This window comes from Palaemon carinicauda, chromosome 23, assembly GCF_036898095.1.
Source record: "Palaemon carinicauda isolate YSFRI2023 chromosome 23, ASM3689809v2, whole genome shotgun sequence".
Classification (NCBI taxonomy): domain Eukaryota; kingdom Metazoa; phylum Arthropoda; class Malacostraca; order Decapoda; family Palaemonidae; genus Palaemon; species Palaemon carinicauda.
This window is the reverse complement of record NC_090747.1, coordinates 77,917,082-77,938,547: the sequence shown is the minus strand read 5'-3', so window position 1 is coordinate 77,938,547 and position 21,466 is coordinate 77,917,082. Positions and strand designations below refer to the sequence as shown.

Here is a 21,466-nt window from a genome sequence, read left to right as displayed (position 1 = left end):
AGGGTTGCCTTTTCCTTTGGACAGTTGATTGACATGGACATCTGGTTTAAGTAAAGCAGAGGTTCCTGGGTTGTACCAGAAAGGGTTTCTTTCATGGTTAAATTGTATTCCTTTTCCATTGGAGCATAAACTATAAACTCTCTAAGCAAAAGCTCTAAGCTGAGTATAGTTATTCCAAGTCAAATCTGATCTGTTACCCTTCCAAAGATGATAGGCTTCCTGTTTCTCCAAATAAGCACTTCTACAATCATCGTTGAACCATGGTTTGTCCTTCATGCGGTACCTTAGCACACGAGAAGGGATATGCCTGTCAATTATGTTGACTAGATTCTCATTCAAAGGGCCAACAGGATCAACACTACTATACAGTAACCAATTCAATACCAAAAGATCACCTAAAATCCCATTCCAGTCTGCTTGAGATTTCATATAAATCTTACACGAGTATGATACATCAGGGACAGGCTGCTCAGTCTTCCCTACTAATGAAATCAAGGCATGATTAGATGTCCCAAATGGAAAACCAACCTTACTTGTTGTAACACCAGGGGAGTCAGTATATCCAAGGTCCAAACACTTACCAAACCTGTGAGTAGCTTCATTTATGATTTGCTCACAGCCTGATTCAGAGGCAAAGTCTAAAGCTCTTAGGGTATGGCAATTGGTAGGAGAAACAGAATTTAACCACTTCCTATGGTGAGCATTGAAATCACCAAAAACACAAAAGAAGCCTTTCTATCATCTTCTTGTATCTTAGGCATAATGGTAAGAAGACAATCGAAGATAGAATCATCCATGACATCCACATTCATAGCAGGACTTATAAGAATCAGGGTATTTACTGTAGTCCTAATATACACCACCATTCCTTTGGCCCTAAAAATGGTATCCCGTTTCAAAATTATTGGCTTCTTAAAAACAGTTACTGAGCACAAAAGAATATCACACTGTCTGGACACAACTGTAACGTCTTGAATATTTGCACGAAGACCACGAATAATGTAATACAGTAGAAGATATTGACGAAATCTAGGATGTGCTGGTCACGGAATTTGCTCAATGTCTCCAGACCGCATAAGAATTAATAGTAATAAAAAAGATACATCATACTTAAAAACTGAATTAAGAAGAATGATAAAAATACATGTACAGAAATACAGTATAAATAAAGTGATTGATCAAACCCATAGACTATAAAAAATAAGTTGGAAAAACTGGTCAACATGGAGGTGCTGCTACACTACGCAATGCTAAATACCCACCAGGATCGCCACTTCACCTGAAGGGAGGACAGTAAGGATAGTTTTGAAAAGAAAAAGAAACATATAAGGAAAAGACAACTCGATAAACCACCAGGCATCCATGGCCCTTCTATTTAGCCTGATCAACACATTTAAAAAAAAAAAAAAAAAATGTCGCACTACGCTTTCTCACAAACAGCAACATTCACTGTAATGGGAAGAAAGCTTAAATATATACACTGTAAAAATATTACATGAATGTTTTCATATATAAAAACATGAGTCTATACAGCATAAGAATATAAGAAAAAGAAGTCAAATGGCTGGTTAAGATTTGGGTGGAGAGAGAGATGTCTCTTTCACCTGGCCAAAAGTTAAGTAGGTGCTCAGCTCAGATTTGTGAGTGAGCTGGGTAGCCCGCTTACCCCCACCCCTCCCGCTAACTAGCGGGTTGGGTGATTATCCCTCGCTAAAAGTCATATGGCTCGTCTTCCAGCTTCGCCGAAAGTAATACTGTACAGTATCCCTATAAAGAGCGAGGGTTTGTATAGAGTAACAGAACAACTAATAATCAGAATGTATCTCACATACATAAATGTATTGGAATACTAAATAATTCAGGGAGTTGTTCATGCCCTCCTCCAATTGGGTATATGACCATGAGATGAGAGGGCTGGCTGGTCAGCCAGCCCTTCTTACAGGTAATTATCCTTCTGTATTCAACTGATATGGGTATTGGAAGGAGAGAAGATACGTATGATATCATCATATATCATTATTTGAATTTCTTCCCATTTCGAGACTGGGTAGGCTCACTTTAGTATTTGTTCTCCTAACTTTTGTCTTAGTAAACCATGAGGTTATATGATACTGGGTCTAGGATGGGCCATAGCCTGTCATACAGAAGTGAATATCTTTGATATCTTTGATAACTAGGACCTTGTGTTGTGAGACTGATGGCAGTCTTCCTGATATTGAAGAGAATTATTTCAAGAAGGAACTCCCATATAAAGCTATTCAAAGACAACCAGGTAGCCATCTGTGTCCTCAGGAAATAGGGATCCAGCTCAAGAATTCTCAAGGCAGTGACCCTTCTCATTATGAAGTTAATTCAGGCAAGAAATGTGTCCCTCTCACCATTCCATCTGTCTGGTTCACTCAACATAGTGGCAGGTGCTGTATCTAGGCAAACAGTCCTGCACACAGAATGAATTCTGGACCAAAGTTCTTTTCAGGAAGCTTTGGATCTAGTTCCAGATCTCCAAATAGACCTGTTTGCTACAAATGAGAACCACAAACTTACAATATATGTAGCTCCAAATGTGGACTCTCAAGCAGTGGCAAGAGATACTCTGAATCTAGATTGGAATAGATAGTCATCGATCTATCTATCTCCCCGAAGTTTGATTTCAAAGGTTTTCAGTATCCTTCAGGATTTTTCATGGTCAGCTGTGCTAATAGCACCACTTAGGCCAAACAGCTCATGCTATTCAATGCTTCAGAGTCTAAGACCAAGAATACACCTGGTTCAGTCTGCACAGCTGCATTAGAAGGTAAAAAGGTGGACTACATTTGCTTCCTCCTTTCAGACCCAGATCTCTTACGTTTGGATTTTTTGTTCCGCATTTTTAAGAAAGATTTCTCGGCCCACAACTTGACTTACTTGTTGAGTTGCAAGAGGTCTTCATCTACAAGAGAATACCAATCTGTGTGGAGTCACCCTGTCTGATAACCCCCAGACTTTTAGGCTTCTAGTCCACCTCTTTGAGGAGAGGAGGGTCTAGCCATCAATTATACTTTCATATAAATCAGTTTTAACAAAACCTCTCAAGTGTGCCTTTGATGTGGATCTTGACTTGGACATGTTCCATGAGATCATCCAGGCCTTTGCTTTGCAGAGACCATCCCCATACACTCTTGTGGTTTCTGGGTTTTTGGATAGGATTCCCAAATTTATGGCTAAGTCTGATAACTAGACCAACCCCATTAAAGAAACTTCACAAAAAGCTACACTTTTAATTGCTTTAGCTTCAAAAGCAAAAGTCAGTGAGCTGGTGGCTTTTTGGAGGGTCCAGGAACTCATTATAATAATCCGAAGCCATTTTCTAATTCTGATTACAGGTCTTTTTATAGACAAAAATGAAAAACCTCTTCAAGGACGGGATCTACTTCATATCTCGGCAATAGAGTCAAGGGATCGCAACCTCTGTCTTGTGTCAGCCTCAATATTTTACTTAATAGATACATATCTTCTTTAGGTACTTTGTTTCAAAATACCCTGACCAACAAGTCCCTTTCAACAGGGCTATCCGTATTTTGATGACCTCCTTAATTAAAAAAAAAGCTGATCCTGTCTCCAAACCTAGAACACATGTGAGAAAAATTACCTCTTCATTGTGTTTTTTGCTGATATGCAATATCAGGACAACCAGAGTTTTACAGATGCACTTGGGCATAAGATTTTTATTAAACACTACCCAAATCAAATCGAAGCCGTACAACATTCATGCATAGTACTTGGCACACTTGTGATCCCTGCAGGGGTAGACTGGAGTGAAGGACCAAATCAACCAGGCCCTTCAGAAGCAGATTAATGGAATGTCAGGCAGTCAGTATTCTTCAGTCACACTTGTGAGGTAAGAGTCAGACTTGTTCATTTTTTTCTTACTGTTGGGAACTTGTGCATGTGTTATAGGATTTGCTTGGTTGGAGACGGTTGTCCTGGAATGAGTACGAGTCTACTTATGAGACTTATTTTTTAGGAGGTTCTGTGTGGTTTATAAAACTCCTCCCCAAACTCGTACAGGAGAGTGGAGCATTATTCAAATAGTATTGATTGGGAATGGTGGTTGTGGGTTTGCTGTAGTGTAGGGATGCTAGCAATGACCGAGAAAATGGTTCATTTCTAGGATGCAGTGCATGACGTCCCTCACAGCAGATGATTCCCAGCTACTGAAAAGCTGTGGGAAGTTTCAATGATCCTGAACTTGCGGGTCTCTTATATACACTGAGTCCATGCTTTACACATTGATACACTTGTCCTAGGCAGGGGAAGCAACATTTCTTTGGTAATCAAGTCATATTGTATTCTCTGTTATAGCCTTTCACAGGAAAGTCCTTAAGAACCACACAGCACCTTCCAAAAATAAGATTTTCCTTTGCCAAAACTCCTTAACTGGTGTTTTCATTCTCCATAAATGACTTTTACTTTGAAATTCTGTCATATAAGTTTTGTCATAATATGTTCAAATGACTCATGAATATTAAAATCAGGAAAATTGAAAGAAATTTTACTATTTCAATTAACTGTGAACTTGAAAACAAAACCAAAATTCAATAAGCTGTACCAGCTGTGGGCACTAATTCACCATGCATTGCGCTGACAGCTTAATAGGAATGTCGGCAATTGGCAATTAGTGGGATCCAAGTTCAAGTTACATCCACGGCTCAATGATTCCATTTGGAAATACTATCTAAGTATCACTGTGAGCTAGGGATGCGGGCTTGGGGGGAGGGCATCAGGAGCCATTGCCTGGTGTTGGTATAGGTAGAAATGAGCTTGGTTACTAATTATCAGTTATTAGTATGGTCTCTAACACATTACACTATTCTTTGCCTCTGAAACTCTTGAGCAACCTTTGAATCTTTAAAATCTTAAATGACTTGCATTAATATTGTGATTTTTATCAACAAAGAACACTATTTCATTTTCTATTATGAAATAGATGTTCTCATGAAAGTAATATTCACTGCTCTGCTGACAACTGAATGGTAGAACTACATAATTTTAGTGAATTTGCTACTACAGCATGGGTACAGTTTACAACAGAGTGATATTAGTGAATTTAAAGTACACAAGGTACATGCTGTACGAAATTAAATAAAATACATACTACAAGTGGCCAGGAGGATATACAGTACAGTATTTGTTGCACAGATATTCAAAACTAAAATTATACAGACCACTGTACTGTATAATTAGCCTGGTAAATATAGTGTTATATGTATATGAAATTTATCAATATGATGTTATAGCACCTATGAGAAAGATTTATTTTTAAATATTAAATATCAATAACAAGATTAAAACATTGTAATGACTTGTAACTCAAAGAAGTGATTTTATTCTAGAACAAGAGTTACTAGTAGATTCTCAAAAATATGATTAAGCTGCCAAACGTTCTTATTGTGAAATATAGTCCTCCCTTGACAATCTAGAATCCCTCAAGAATTTTCCCAAACTTTTGAGTGCTTTATAGAAAATGGGTCTAGGAGTTATAAGAGAGAATGAGTGATTCATTAGAGAGAGAGACGTACTTAAGTCTGCTATTGTGGAGACATATATTAAGTGACACCTGCTGTGATGTAGCATTCATACTCCATTTACAATGCTGATAGTTTTCGAAGAAAACAGAAATACCTCAGAAAATCTTATATGATCAGAAGTTGTGTTCCTGATTATCATCTTTTAAATTTGAAACTGCGTTCTGAAAAATTTGTCGCTAACCTTCAGGAAATCATCATTACCTGTCATCATCTGAGTTTCACACCATAGAGACTTACAAATCTCCAGCTCCTATTATTGTTACAAGTTTGTGCAAATTGTTATCGACAGGTGAACTGTGAGTATGTTATGAGTCTTGTAAAATATTGTAAATAATTACCATTATTCTTAAATATAGTTATTGATATGTTTGCTGGCTATTATTTTCTTTCCCTGCTACTGTTTTGCTATTTTTCATGCTATACAACCATTCAAAACTAACACATTATGATGATAGATGAAGGTGGCGAGATCTTATTGTCACATCTATTATTCTTTTTAAAATCTTGCTGGTCAAAATGGGACAGTGTCCTTTATCTCAAGTCTCTCTTCAGAGCCATAAATTTTGTAATCATGTACAGTACAGTTGACACCTCAGGTTTTCAGTAACTCAGAATACGACCAATTAACATATGAACATGAAAATTCAAATCGGTTTACGAGTAAAGCTTTCCCTCTTCATGCATATTTTATGTGGAGAAGTACTAACAAAACTAACAAGAAATTAGTCAAGTGGTGCAAATGCACCTCATATGTAATGTTCATATAATCTTTATGCTATTTTCATGCCATTTTAAATAAAAAGTAGAGTAGTTATCCTTACACGTGTGTCTTGTCAAATGTAAGAGTAAAATAAAAATAAGACCAAGTGTCCATAAAGCATAAATTAAAAAGCCTCCTCCTCCTCCTCCTCCTCCTCCTAGTGTTGGCTGACTAACTATTGAATTTGTCTGTACATTATATACTGCAGTGCAACTCTATGCACATGGCATTTAAAATCCTACATAATCATTATCAACACACTCCTTTATCATTTATTCATGGGACATATATTGTACTGTAAATCCTACAGTTTTATAAAGTAAAGACAATTTCAATTACAGTATCAAAATACCACAAATTGTTGTAATAAAGGAAATGTTAGCTGGCTTGCTAAATGAGTCAGAATTTTACAAATATTCATACTCATACCTTCAATTCTTCACGTCTTTTAAATTCTCTGACCATCAACTCTTTCTGTTGTTCTTCAGTTAAACGGGGCTCTCTGCCTGGTGCTCCATGGCCTCGATGTTGAACTTTCATAATCACCTGAAATTATTTATGAAGTTAGGTAGAATCACTCCAGAAAAAAATTATATTTTCTATATACTTAGTATTTATACTATTCTAGACTAATTTGGCAATATCAGAACTCCAACTGAATCTCCAGTTATTAGTCAGCTAATTCAAACTGCCAAGAGTGTACATGGGGGTCTCCATGACACAAGTTGTGTGACAAAAAGGTATATAAATGGGTGTAGAGGGGCAGAGGTTTGGGCTAATGAAAACTGAAGCTAGGAGATTAGTAAAGTTCTGTAAAGCTCAAACCCAAAAACACTAGAATAGAGTTTTATCTTAATATAATTTTTGTTACAAAAAAAAAAAATAATAATTTCTATGGGCCTCTTCTGTTATTCATATTGCTTTGTCCATGAAGCTGATTTAATATAAATGTTACCCCCAAAAATTCATAAATTTCTAGTTTTCTTCCTTTCAAAAGGTCATGGATCTTGCCCCCCCCCCCCCTCTGCTGAAGGAAACTCATACTGAGTAGAGTTACTGCCTGAGAATTCTCGAACAAGATCCCCCCCTTCTGAGGCAATAGACAGCTGCCTGGCTGTCTCTGAAAATCTTTATGTGAGAGTTCCTCCTTGGGCTGAGTCTCTTAATGTCAGTTAGACTTCCATCAATTCCAAAAGCGGAGACCATTTCCCAAATATATAGGTCTCCTCTAAAAGACCACCCCAATGCCATTGTGATGCATCTGTATGAAGGCTCATGGAAACTGGGGGAGAAACTAATGAGACCAACATGGAAAAGGCATTGATTGAGGTCCATGGCCTGAGAATTGTTTTGCTACATCAGGGCAACTGAGCTTGAAAGTCTTGAAAGCCATTCCGAGCCACTCTTCTCCAAACAAAAATGTTATTTTCATTAGTAAAATAAATTTTTGAATATACTTACCCGATGATCATGTAGCTGTCAACTCTGTTGCCCGACAGAAATCTACGGTCGGGATACGCCAGCGATCGCTATACAGGTGGGGGTGTACACAACAGCGCCATCTGTGAGTAGGTACTCAAGTACTTCTTGTCAACAAGAACTCAATTTTCTCCTCGGTCCACTGGTTCTCTATGGGGAGGAAGGGCGGGTCCTTAAATTCATGATCATCGGGTAAGTATATTCAAAAATTTATTTTACTAATGAAAATAACATTTTTCAATATTAATCTTACCCGATGATCATGTAGCTGATTCACACCCAGGGTGGTGGGTGGAGACCAGCATACATGTTAACAAAGAAGCTAAGTATCCCGTATCTTATTTTAGCCGTTATTCAAAATAACAAACATAAAATAAATAAGTACCTGGTAAGGAAGTCGACTTGAACCATTACTCTGCCTTTTTAAGTACGTCTTCCTTACTGAGCCTAGCGATCCTCTTAGGATGCTGAGCGACTCCTAGGTGCTGAAGTATTAAGGGCTGCAACCCATACTAAAGGACCTCATCACAACCTCTAATCTAGGCGCTTCTCAAGAAAGAATTTGACCACCCGCCAAATCAACCAGGATGCGGAAGGCTTCTTAGCCTTCCGGACAACCCAGAAATATTTCAAGAGAAAGATTAAAAAGGTTCTGGAATTAGGGAATTGTAGTGGTGGAGCCCCCACCACTACTGCACTCGTTGCTACGAATGGTCCCAGAGTGTAGCAGTTCTCGTAAAAAGACTGGACATTCTTAAGATAAAAGACGCGAACACTGATTAGCTTTTCCAAAAGGTTGCGTCGAAAATATTTTGCAGAGATCTATTTTATTAAAAGGTCACGGAAGTTGTGATAGCTCTAACTTCGTGTGTCCTTACCTTCAGCCAAGCTTGGTCTTCCTCATTCAGAAGGGAATGAGCTTCTCGTATTAACAGTCTGAAAATAATAGGATAAAGAATTCTCTGACATAGGCAAAGATGAATTCTTAACTGAACACCATAAAGCTTCAGACGGGGCTCATAAAGGTTTTTAAAATAGAACTTAAGAGCTCTACAGGACATAATACTCTTTCTAGTTCATTTCCAACCATATCGATAAGTTTGGAATAACGAACGATATTGGTCAAGGCCGAGAAGGCAGCTCGTGTTTGGCTAGAAAACCAAGATGTAGAACATGTAGCCGTTTCGGATGAAAATCCGATGTTCTTGCTGAAGGCATGAATCTCACTGACTCTTTTAGCTGGTAAAGCATATCAGGAAAAGAGTCTTAAAGGTGAGATCTTTCAGGGAGGCTGATTGAAGTGGTTCGAACCTGTCTAACATAAGGAATCTTAGAACCACGTCTAAATTCCAACCAGGTGTAACCAAACGACGCTCCTTCGTGGTCTCAAAAGACTTAAGGAGGTCCTGTAGATCTTTATTGTTAAAAAGATCTAAGCCTCTGTGACGGAAGACTGATGCCAACATGCTTCTGTAACCCTTGAAAGTGGGAGCTGAAAGAGATCGCTCTTTTCTCAGATATAAGAGGAAGTCAGCTATTTGAGTTACAGAGGTACTGGTCGAGGATACGGATACTGACTTGCACCAGTTTAGGATGATTCCCCACTTCGATTGGTAGACTCTAAGGGTGGATGTTCTCCTTGCTCTAACAATCGCTCTGGTTGCCTCCTTCGAAAAACCTCTAGTTCTCGAGAGTCTTTCGATACTCTGAAGGCAGTGAGACGAAGAGCGTGGAGGCCTTGGAGTACCTTCTTACGCGTGGCAGACGTAGCAGGTCCACCCTTAGGGGAAGAGTTCTGGGAACGTCTACTAGCCATCGAAGTACCTCGGTAAGTTATTCTCTCGCGGGCCAGAGGGAAGCAACTAGTGTCAACTTTGTCCCAACGTGAGAGGCGAACTTCTGCAGTACCTTGTTGACAAACTAGAACGGAGGGAATGCATATAGATCTAGATGAGACTAATCTAGTAGAAAGGCATCTAAAAGAACCACTGCTGGGTCTGTTGAGAGCCTCTTGGACATCGAGGTTGCGAAGAGATCTATGGTTGGATGGCCCCAGGTGACCCAAAGTCTCTTGCATACATCTCTGTGGAGGGTCCAATATGTTGGAATTATTGTCCCTTCCTACTGAGACAAACTGCTAAGACATTCAAGTTGCCTTGGAAGAAATTTGTTACTAGTGAAAAGTCTAGACCTGTTGAACAGGAGAGGAGGTCACTAGCGAACTCGCACCATGTCAGAGAGTAGGTCCCTCCTTGCTAGGAGATGAACATCAAAGCAGGGAGTTGTCCGTGTTGACCTCCATTACCTTGTCTTGAAGGAGAGACCTGAAGCTTTTCCAGGTCAGACTTACTGCCAGAAGCTTCTTGCAGTTAAAATGCATTGTCCTTTGACGCGAGTTCCATAATCCCGAGCATTCCCTACCGCCTAAGGTCGCACCCCAGCCTACGTCCGATGCGTCTGAGAAGAGAACGTGGTTGGGAGTCTGAACAGTCAGGGGAAGACCCTATAAAAGGTTGATAAAGTCCTTTCCTCAGGTTAGACCAGACTTATCTTCCGGAAACCGGGATCGAGACCGCTTCTAGCGTCTTGTCCTTTTCCAGTGAAGAGCTAGATGAAACCGAAGAGGACGGAGGTGTAGTCTTCCAAGTGACACCAAATGCACCACGGATGACAGTGTCCTAACCTGACACATCCACAGCCTGACAGGGCCGTATTCCTTCTTCAGCATCTTCTGGATGGATAGCAGGGCTGGGGATTGATCGTCTTGTTCAGCCATGTCCTCATCAGAGGGTTCCTCATCCGAAACTGATGAGGAAACGGCAACGGAGTGGGCAACGTCTGACTCGCTGAATCCGGTCGCACTGGTGGATGCGTGACGGAGCCGGACACAAGATCATGGTACTGCTGCACAGTCTGTGAACTGTCAACCATGGGGAAGCGAGGAAGTACAGCGACAACCCAAAACTGTCTAGACTGTCTGGGTAGTACAGACAACCCCTTATCGGGTTGCTGAGGTTGCCGCACTGCGTCACAACAAGTCACCTCTGCTGGTTGTTGAACGTCTTCCTAGTGACACACTGAACGTCCACAACCACCTCCGAGAGTAGCATAACATCAACGTGCGACTGGCAACCCACACTGGGTCGCACCGGTGGAGGAACCATCTCAACTGGCGGACGTGAGTAGGATACCTCAGCGTCAACAGGGCGTACAACCAACCGGTAGGAAGGTCGTTGGCAAGAAGGGTCTTCTCCGTAAAAAAATCCTCTAACAAGGACTAAGCTTAGACTGCATGTCTTGCAACAAAGCCCAAGGTCTATGGGAGCAGGTGTGGCAACAGACGGGGTTAGCGACTGAAGCGGAACCATTTACCCTCCCTGGAAGCATGTTATGCTTAAATAAAAGTCCATAGGAGGCTAAGCAGCTTAAGGCTCCTCTCCAAATGACAGAGTCCTCAAGGGAATATCAGAAGGAGGGAGAACAGCACTTTCTCATCTACAGGAACCATATCCGAGAAAAGCTAGGTTCTCTCAGTGAGGGTTTCACTGGTGCAAAAGCAGCAGACCAGAAGGCAACGTTATGAAACTGCTTGACAGTCTGTGAACTGTCAAAAACTGAACTGTCAACCACAACAGGAGCGTGAGGACATACAGCACTGGTGTATAAGTAGCAGACCAGAAGGCAACGTCATGTAACTGTATGACAGTCTGTGAGTTGGCAACAACCAAAGTTGTGTGGGGAAGCCTCAACTCCTGACTGACTAGTTTGCTGCTGGCGAGTGGCGGTAACCACAGTGTGTTGCGGAGGCTGACACACCGTGTCAAAACACGGCAGCTTGTGGTAGCTCACGCACGGCAACGGAGTGCTCTGTGTGTGAGAGTCATCATACATCTGGCAGGGTTGACTGTGCATGGGTGGAGGAGCTCTCACAACAAGAGTGTGAGAGCAGGAAGCCATGCCGGGCGCACAACCGTGGGAGGAGTAGGCCCACGGGTGCATCGTCAACCTTCTCCGCAGTCGGAGTGTGGGAGCTGGCAACAACAAAAGCAGAGTGCTGGTGCGTGGGAGGGGCTGCGGTGGGTTGAGGAGCATGCGGTATGGTATGCGGAGCATGCTGTAAGGTATGCGGAGCATGCTGTAAGGTATGCGGCTCATGCTGCATGGTATGCGGAGCATGCTGTAAGGTATGCAGAGCATGCTGCATGGGCTGCGGAGAATGCCGCATAGTGCTGGAACCCGGCAGCTCTACAGAACCTTCCCACTGCTGATGCGGTAGCTCACGCATGTTAGCAGATGGTGCAGCAAGAACATGCGTCTGGCAGGGTGGACTGCGCATCGGTGGTGGAGCTCTCACAGGTGGAGGGTGGGAGCAGGCAGCCGCAGTATCTGCTGAGCGCACAACCTCGGCGGGTTGTAGGTTAATAGGTGGATTGTCAACCTTCCAGCACGATACTCCTGCATGAAGGAGCAAGCTGAGACTGTATAGTCTGCAGCATGGACCACTAGGATCTATGAAAGACAACAACAAACGGAGCTACTGTCCGTTGTGACTGAGGGTCTAAAACAGCTGGTGCGGCAACAGACGGAGTTACTGCCTGTTGCGGTACCACCTTGCCTCTCTTGGGAGGTGTGCAGTTGTCGTACTGCAGCGAGTCCGAACTGACCCAGTGGCTACACCTAGGCCGTTGGACTTGCGCGGAAGGGACCGACTTGCACTTAAAAGCTGCAAGATTTGGTCCATGGTTTCTGCGAGAAACCTCTTCCGCAGACGAGGAATAAATGGGCTCTCTCGCCTTTGTGTGGGTGGGGTGATCACGTCGGCAACGTGTGTAGATACACCCGAAACCACGGAGGGAAACGTCTGTTCGTCGATCAAGGCCTGTGGAACCCATAAGTCCTTCGACATTACTTCTCCCCTGGGCTTGGGAGCTTGTAAGAGGTATCGGACTAGGTGAACAACTGGCACGAACAGACGAACCCTCGAACGCAACACTGTAACACTTTGCGCATATCACTTTATCACTTTTGATTTTCTGTTTGCACTTATTTCACTGAACTCGAAACTTTAAGTGGTTTGTACCTGAAACACGCAATCCTATCCTTCATTAAAAGGTAGTAATTGTGAAAACAGTATTATAATGTAACAGAAAAACATAATGAAAGATAAAGAATTCAGTGGCTGGAAAAGAGACTAAACACTAGATCAAATAAACTACGTTTAAAATATCTCACCGCAAAAAGCCTGGGAACAAGAATAAAACTCTAGAAACGTTTTACCTTCTTCCCCTATAGCGACTAGGGAGAAGAGCAAAAAACGAGAACAACGTTACCCGCTAGAACGAAACGTTTATCCTCCTCTCTCTCCCTCCGTCTCTATCTCTCTCTCTCTCTCTCTTGACTTAGAACCTGAGAGATGAGCCCAATTATATATATCATTAAAACATATTATTTGTTAAAGGAAAAAAACTGAAAGGTTTCCCAAATAAAAAGTTCCTTTATTAGAATTAAAACCATTTAAGCTAAGAAAGAATGAACGAAACGCTAGAATCGGTTTACTCTTACTGCAACGTGAAACCGTGAAATACTCTCTCTCTACCGTAACGATAGAGCGCAAGTTGAACGTTCTGAACGTCAACAACTGCGGAGACTAAACAAAACGTTAGTTCAACTTTGAAAACAGTACGAGACTATCAAAGAAATTCTTTCAAAAACATTAAAATTAAAATAGCATAAATTCTTAACAGGAAAAACGATATGACGGGCTCAATGTTAATTAACTTCGGTTCCAAGTAAGGACCGCCTACTATTAGGAAAGGTCGCATATAAACAAACATAAAAATTAATTTTTATAAGTTTATAATAAATGGAAAGTTAATCGAAGAGGCCTATAAATGGCGGAGAGATATAAAATAAATCTATAACTTTGTTAAGCAAAATTACCAAAAACCTAAACACACTTCCGTCTAAGGGAAGGGTGGGTCATAAAAAGTGAAAGAGAGTCTATGCTCTCTTCGACACCAACACTTCCGTCTAAGGGAAGGGTCGGCCATTTAAAAGTGAAAGAGAGTCCATACTCTCTTCGTTACCATAATAAAATCTATCCAAAACGAGTTCAAGTTTTGAAATGAAGATAAAACCCCTGCATAGCGAAAGCTCAAAACTGGAATAGTGTACTTCACCAAAAAGTTGTGAAAACAAATCCAGTTAGGGACGGCGTATTAGTAGGTCTTGCCGGAGGCACGACAGAGGAAAAATTGAGTTCTTGTTGACAAGAAGTACTTGAGTACCTACTCACAGATGGCGCTGTTGTGTACACCCCCACCTGTATAGCGATCGCTGGCGTATCCCGACCGTAGATTTCTGTCGGGTAACAGAGTTGACAGCTACATGATCATCGGGTAAGATTAATATTGAAAATTGAGGTTTTTCAACCTGGTTTTTAACACTGCATCGAGTAATAAGGCAAACTGAAGAAGGCACAAGACCTTCTCCAGTTGCTGTCTGATGGAGAAGCAGTTTGAAAGAAAGAATCTGACCTTGCTTAGATTTGTTAGCCCAATAAGTCAAATTTGATTCCTAGAGTTGGCCCAAATAAATTTGGAAAAGATAAAATATAGTATATATATTAAATGTAATTGATGAAATATAACATCCCTGCCAATCAATTAAGCTTGAAATTGCAATCTCTTCAAAACAAGTAGTCTCTTCATTCTGTAATCCATTTTGAGGTTTGGATGCGTGGAAAGTTGAAGGTAGACCTGTTTGCAGCCTCCCTCAACAAAAAGATGGTCTTTTGTTCACCGATTGTAGATACCCTAGCTTGGAGGGTGGACGCAATATTACAGAACTGGTTGAATCTGGATTTTTACCCATTGCCTTGATCTGTATGATTTGGGACCTGAAAAGCAAGTTCAAGGTATCTTTAAACACATAAGTGACAATGGTTGCTCTCTATTGTGTTCAGATGGATTGGTTTGTTGATCTATGGTCTCTGTTGCTGGCTTGCCTGAAAAGGCCACCTTGTAAGACCAATCTTCCCAGACAACCTCTTATGTATGCACCTCAGCTAAGCTCCTACATGTTCCAGCTCACCATGCAGACACTGTCCACTGCATCCTCAGAGGAAAGGATTATTTAAGCCCTCTAGAGTGACTAGTTTGGCTTCAGAGAGGGAGTCAACAAAGTATTTGTACCAGAGGCAGTGGCATGTGTATTTTGATTGGTACAAATCTAGGGATATTTTGGTGACTAGAACAAGTTTGGACAACATTGCTAAGTTTTGCATTTCATGTTTAAAAAGAAAAACTATGTTTTGACTATCAAGGGGTATAAGGCAATGGTTAGGCATCTTGGATTTGATTTATCTTCATCAAGTATTATCGTGGGTGTGATCAGATCTTTTGCTATTGTAAAACCTCCAGTTACAGGATAAGTTCACTGGACTTTGGATGATGTATTAGATTATTTAAAAAATCTCTATTTTGAGTCTTGAGTAAGCCTATCCTTAAAGGCTTTTAATACCCAAAATATCTTTTTTTTTCAGTCAGTCTTGACTTTGATTAAACATATTAGTGAAGTGCAAGTTTTTTCCCAAAATGAAGCTTTAAAGCTGATATAATGGTATTGACTCTTTTGCCCAGTTTTGATGGTAGAATGATTTCAAGACAAAAAGTCTCTCTCACTTTTCCACATTCCCTAAATAAGGAGTATGATGGGTAGTGATTCAAAGAATAGGTTCCTCTGTCCAATTACGGTGGTTAATGTTTATTTTTACAAGACAGAGATCATCAAAGAAAAATCCTAATTTATTTGTAAGCTCACAGTGCCCGGCCACTTTCCCTCTTCCTTCCATATTAAGGCGTTAGAGACTGAACCTCACATCAAATTAGTTTTTTAGTCAGGTGAGAGACTTGAAAGTTAGGGTTCAATATATTGGGAGTGATGCTACTTCTCAGTTTTTGTAGGAATATTTCTTTGGAGACAGTTTTGTTAGCAGCGCAGTGGCTTACCAAATAAGTTTTCACCATGAACTCTTCAAGCGAAGCCTGATTTTCCTATAAAGGTTGCTGGGCATAAGGTCCTATGGTAGTTGCAGATTATGTTCTAGTTTAAATAGTTATTATGGATGTGTATATATGGTAATTTGTATTGAATGGGGAGCCTAAAAACTTTCTTTGGATTTGTCTACCCCACATCAATTGATTACTCAGTATTTCTTAATCTGGAATTATGATGTACTTTAAAAGTTTGATAGAAGTTCTCTCAGTCTTTTGGTGGCAATTCTTAAGAAACTTAAGAAATTAAGAATTTAAAGAGAGCATTGTCAAGTTGGGTATGGCAATATTTAGATTAGGCTGTTTGTTTCATCATCTGTTTCATTTACTTACCCTCCTCTTTCAGAGTGTGGGATTTAGCCTGAAGAACTGCAGGTGAGCTTTATTGAAATTAATGAAATTTTAATAATAAAATTGATTACTTCAATATTTACCCATGATTCCATTAAGTCTTGCCCCCTCTCTCCTCCAGTGATTAATGATATCAAGAGATTGTTGAATTCAATTTGATTTAGTTTATTTGGCAACCATATAATAAGGGGGTGAGAAATTGAAGAGATGAAAAATGTGAACTTTAATTTCTTAGCAATAAACATCAATATGAGCGAGTTTTGAGGCGGAAGCTAGGTGAACCTCAGGTGAGTGTTAAAATATGTTATTTTCCTTAGTAAAATAAATTTTTGAATATACTTACCCGATGATCATGTAGCTGCAACTCTGTTGCCCGACAGAAAAAACCTAAGGTCGGGATACGCCAGCGATCGCTATACAGGTGGGGGTGTACAACAACAGCGCCATCTGTCGAGTAGGTACTCAGGTACTTTTTGTCAACAAGAACCAATTTTCTCCTCGGTCCACTGGGTCTCTATGGGGAGGAAGGGAGGGTCCTTAAATTCATGATCATTGGGTAAGTATATTCAAAAATTTATTTTACTAAGGAAAATAACATTTTTCAATATTAATCTTACCCGATGATCATGTAGCTGATTCACACCCAGGGGGGTGGGTGGAGACCAGCATACATGTTAACATTAGAAGCTAAGTATCCCGTATTTCATTTTAGCAGTTATTCAAAATAACAAACATAAAATAAATAAGTACCTGGTAAGGAAGTCGACTTGAACCATTACTCTGCCTTTTTAAGTACGTCTTCCTTACTGAGCCTAGCGATCCTCTTAGGATGCTGAGCGACTCCTAGGTGCTGAAGTATGAAGGGCTGCAACCCATACTAAAGGACCTCATCACAACCTCTAATCTAGGCGCTTCTCAAGAAAGAATTTGACCACCCGCCAAATCAACCAGGATGCGGAAGGCTTCTTAGCCTTCCGTACAACCCAAAAACAACAATAAAAAGCATTTCAAGAGAAAGATTAAAAAAAGGTTATGGGATTATGGGAATGTAGTGGTTGAGCCCTCACCTACTACTGCACTCGCTGCTACGAATGGTCCCAGGGTGTAGCAGTTCTCGTAAAGAGACTGGACATCTTTAAGGTAAAATGATGCGAACACTGACTTGCTTCTCCAATAGGTTGCATCCATTACACTCTGCAGAGAACGGTTCTGTTTGAAGGCCACTGAAGTAGCGACAGCTCTAACTTCATGTGTCCTTACCTTCAGCAAAGCATGGTCTTCTTCCTTCAGATGAGAATGGGCCTCTCTAATCAAAAGCCTGATGTAATAAGAAACTGCGTTCTTAGACATCGGTAAAGCAGGTTTCTTAATAGAACACCATAAAGCTTCTGATTGTCCTCGTAATGGCTTTGTACGTCTTAAATAGTACTTAAGAGCTCTTACTGGGCATAGTACTCTCTCTTGTTCGTTACCAACCAAGTTGGACAGGCTTGGGATCTCGAACGACTTGGGCCAAGGACGAGAAGGAAGCTCGTTTTTAGCTAAAAAACCAAGCTGTAAGGAACATGTAGCCGTTTCAGATGTAAAACCTATGTTCCTGCTGAAGGCGTGAATCTCACTGACTCTTTTAGCTGTCGCTAAGCAAACGAGGAAAAGAGTCTTTAATGTGAGATCCTTAAAAGAGGCTGATTGAAGCGGTTCGAACCTTGCTGACATCAGGAACCTTAAAACCACGTCTAGGTTCCAACCTGGTGTGGCTAACCGACGCTCCTTTGAGGTCTCAAAAGACCTAAGGAGGTCCTGTAGATCTTTGTTGGTGGAAAGATCTAAGCCTCTGTGGCGGAAGACTGCTGCCAACATGCTTCTGTAACCTTTGATCGTAGGAGCTGATAGGGATCTTACATTCCTTAGATGTAAAAGGAAGTCAGCTATCTGCGTTACAGAGGTACTGGTTGAGGAAACTGAATTCGCCTTGCACCAGCTTCGGAAGACTTCCCATTTTGACTGGTAGACCTTGAGAGTGGATGTCCTCCTTGCTCTGGCAATCGCTCTGGCTGCCTCCTTCGAAAAGCCTCTAGCTCTTGAGAGTCTTTCGATAGTCTGAAGGCAGTCAGACGAAGAGCGTGGAGGCTTGGGTGTACCTTCTTTACGTGCGGCTGACGCAGAAGGTCCACTCTTAGAGGAAGAGTCCTGGGAACGTCCACTAGCCATTGCAGTACCTCGGTGAACCATTCTCTCGCGGGCCAGAGGGGAGCAACCAACGTCAACCGTGTCCCTTCGTGAGAGGCGAACTTCTGCAGTACCTTGTTGACAATCTTGAACGGAGGGAACGCATACAGGTCTAGATGGGACCAATCCAGAAGAAAGGCATCTACGTGAACTGCTGCTGGGTCCGGAATCGGTGAGCAATAATTTGGGAGCCTCTTGGTCATCGAGGTAGCGAACAGATCTATGGTGGGCTGACCCCACAGGGCCCATAGTCTGCTGCAAACATTCTTGTGAAGGGTCCACTCTGTGGGGATGACCTGACCCTTCCGGCTGAGGCGATCTGCCATGACATTCATGTCGCCTTGAATGAACCTCGTTACCAGCGAAATCTTTCGATCTCTTGACCAGGTGAGGAGGTCCCTTGCGATCTCGAACAACTTCCTCGAATGAGTCCCTCCTTGCTTGGAGATGTACGCCAAGGCTGTAGTGTTGTCGGAGTTCACCTCCACCACCTTGCCTAGAAGGAGGGACTTGAAGTTTCTCAAGGCCAGATGAACTGCCAATAGCTCCTTGCAGTTGATGTGAAGTGTTCTTTGCTCCGGATTCCACGTGCCCGAGCATTCCCGTCCGTCCAGTGTCGCACCCCAGCCCGTGTCCGATGCGTCCGAGAAGAGAAGGTGGTCGGGGGTCTGAACAGCCAATGGTAGACCTTCCTTGAGAAGAATGCTGTTCTTCCACCACGTCAGCGCAGACTTCATCTCTTCGGATATAGGAACTGAGACCGCTTCTAGCGTCATGTCCTTTCTCCAGTGAGCAGCTAGATGATACTGAAGGGGGCGGAGGTGGAGTCTCCCTAACGCGATGAACTGGGCCAGCGATGAAAGCGTCCCTGTTAGACTCATCCACTGCCTGACTGAACATCGGTTCCTTCTCAGCATGCTCTGGATGCATTCTTGGGCTTGACTGATTCTGGGGGCCGACGGAAAAGCCCGAAAAGCTCGACTCTGAATCTCCATACCTAGATAGACAATGGTTTGGGATGGGACGAGTTGGGACTTCTCTATATTGACCAGGAGACCCAATTCCTTGGTCAGATCCATAGTCCATCTGAGATTCTCCAGACAGCGACGACTTGACGGAGCTCTTAAAAGCCAGTCGTCCAAATAGAGGGAGGCTCTGATGTCTGCCAAATGAAGGAATTTGGCAATATTCCTCATCAGTTTGGTAAACACAAGAGGTGCCGTGCTTAGGCCAAAGCACAGGGCTTGGAACTGGTAAACGACCTTTCCAAAGACGAACCTTAGGAAAGGTTGGGAGTCTGGATGGACGGGGACATGAAAGTACGCGTCTTTTAGGTCCAACGAGACCATCCAGTCTTCCTTCCTGACCGATGCTAGCACCGACTTCGTCGTCTCCATGGTGAACGTCTGCTTGGTGACAAAAGCATTGAGAGCACTGACGTCCAGCACCGGTCTCCACCCTCCTGTCTTCTTCGCTACCAGGAAGAGACGGTTGTAGAAGCCCGGGGATTGATGGTCCCGGACTATGACTACCGCTCCCTTTTGTAGCAAGAGAGACACCTCTTGCTGTAAAGCTAGCCTCTTGTCCTCCTCCTTGTAGTTGGGAGAGAGGTTGATGGGAGTAGTTGCTAGAGGGGGATTGCGCAAGAACGGAATCCTGTACCCCTCTCTTAGCAACTTCACAGACTGAGCGTCTGCACCTCTGCTCTCCCAAGCCTGCCAGTAGTTCTTGAGCCTGGCTCCCACTGCTGTCTGGAGAGGTAGGCAGTCAGATTCTGCCTTTTGAGGACTTGGAACCCTTCTTCTTTTTGCCACGATGACTGTCGGCACGGGTACCTCCTCTGCTGGAGGTTCTGCCACGAAAGGGCGGGATGAACCTAGACGCTGGTGTGTCCATCCTAGGTCTAGGCACGGAAGGTAAAGCTGTGACTTTACGTGCGGAAGACGCCACCAGGTCATGGGTATCCTTCTGGATCAACGAGGCAGCAATCCCCTTGATCAGCTCTTCCGGAAAGAGACACTTGGAAAGCGGAGCAAACAACAACTCCGACTTCTGGCATGGTGTGATCCCCGCAGACAAGAAGGAGCAAAGGTGATCTCTCTTCTTAAGCACTCCGGACACGTACGAAGCCGCAAGCTCACCAGACCCATCCCGAATGGCTTTGTCCATGCTAGACATGATAAGCATGGCAGAGTCCTTATCCGAAGGGGAGGTCTTTCTGCTTAACGCTCCCAAACACCAGTCCAGGAAGTTGAAGATCTCAAAAGCACGAAAAACTCCCTTCAACAGATGGTCCATGTCAGAAAAGGACCAGCAAATCTTGGAGCGTCTCATAGCCAGCCTGCGGGGAGAGTCAACCAGACTTGAAAAGTCGCCCTGGGCAGAGGCAGGAACTCCCAAGCCGGGTTCCTCTCCCGTGGCATACCAGACGCTAGATTTGGAAGCAAGCTTGGTAGGTGGAAAGATGAAGGCTGTCTTCCCCAGTTGCTTCTTGGACTGCAACCACTCTCCCAGTACCCTCAAAGCTCTCTTGGATGAGCGCGCGAGTACGAGTTTCATAAAGGCAGGAGCTGCTGACTGCATGCCTAAAGCGAACTCAGAGGGAGGTGAGCGCGGGGTTGCAGACACAAACTGTTCCGGATACAACTCCCTAAACAGGGCAAGGACTTTCCTAAAGTCTAAGGAGGGAGGCGTAGACTTGGGTTCTTCTATGTCGGAGTGCGGATCGTCCAAATGCGCAGCTTCGTCGTCATCAGATACTCCTTCATCCGAAAGCTGAGGAGGAAGTGGCAAAGGTGGAGCAGAAAGCTGAACGGCTGAATCCGGCAGCACGGGTGCATGCGTAGCTGCACTGGATCCAACATCATGCCGCTGCTGGTCAGTCTGAGAGCTGGCAACAACAAAAGCGGAGTGCTGGTGTGTGGGAGGGACTGCCGTGGGTTGCGGAGACTGCCGCATTGCGTCAAAACACGGCAGCTTGACAGCACCTTCCCACTGCTGATGCGGTAGCTCACGCATGTCAACGA

General features: G+C 42.8%; 1 protein-coding gene across 3 annotated transcripts in view; it reads right to left on the bottom strand.

The window, feature by feature from the left end:
* LOC137617195 (cilia- and flagella-associated protein 298-A) overlaps positions 1-21,466 on the bottom strand; it is a 144,101-nt gene that overhangs the window by 31,817 nt on the left and 90,818 nt on the right. For all 3 annotated transcript variants that reach the window (XM_068347089.1, XM_068347091.1, XM_068347090.1), the window contains exon 7: positions 6,757-6,873. In XM_068347089.1, coding sequence (XP_068203190.1) covers positions 6,757-6,873 — 117 coding nt within the window. The remainder of the gene's footprint in view (positions 1-6,756; positions 6,874-21,466) is intronic.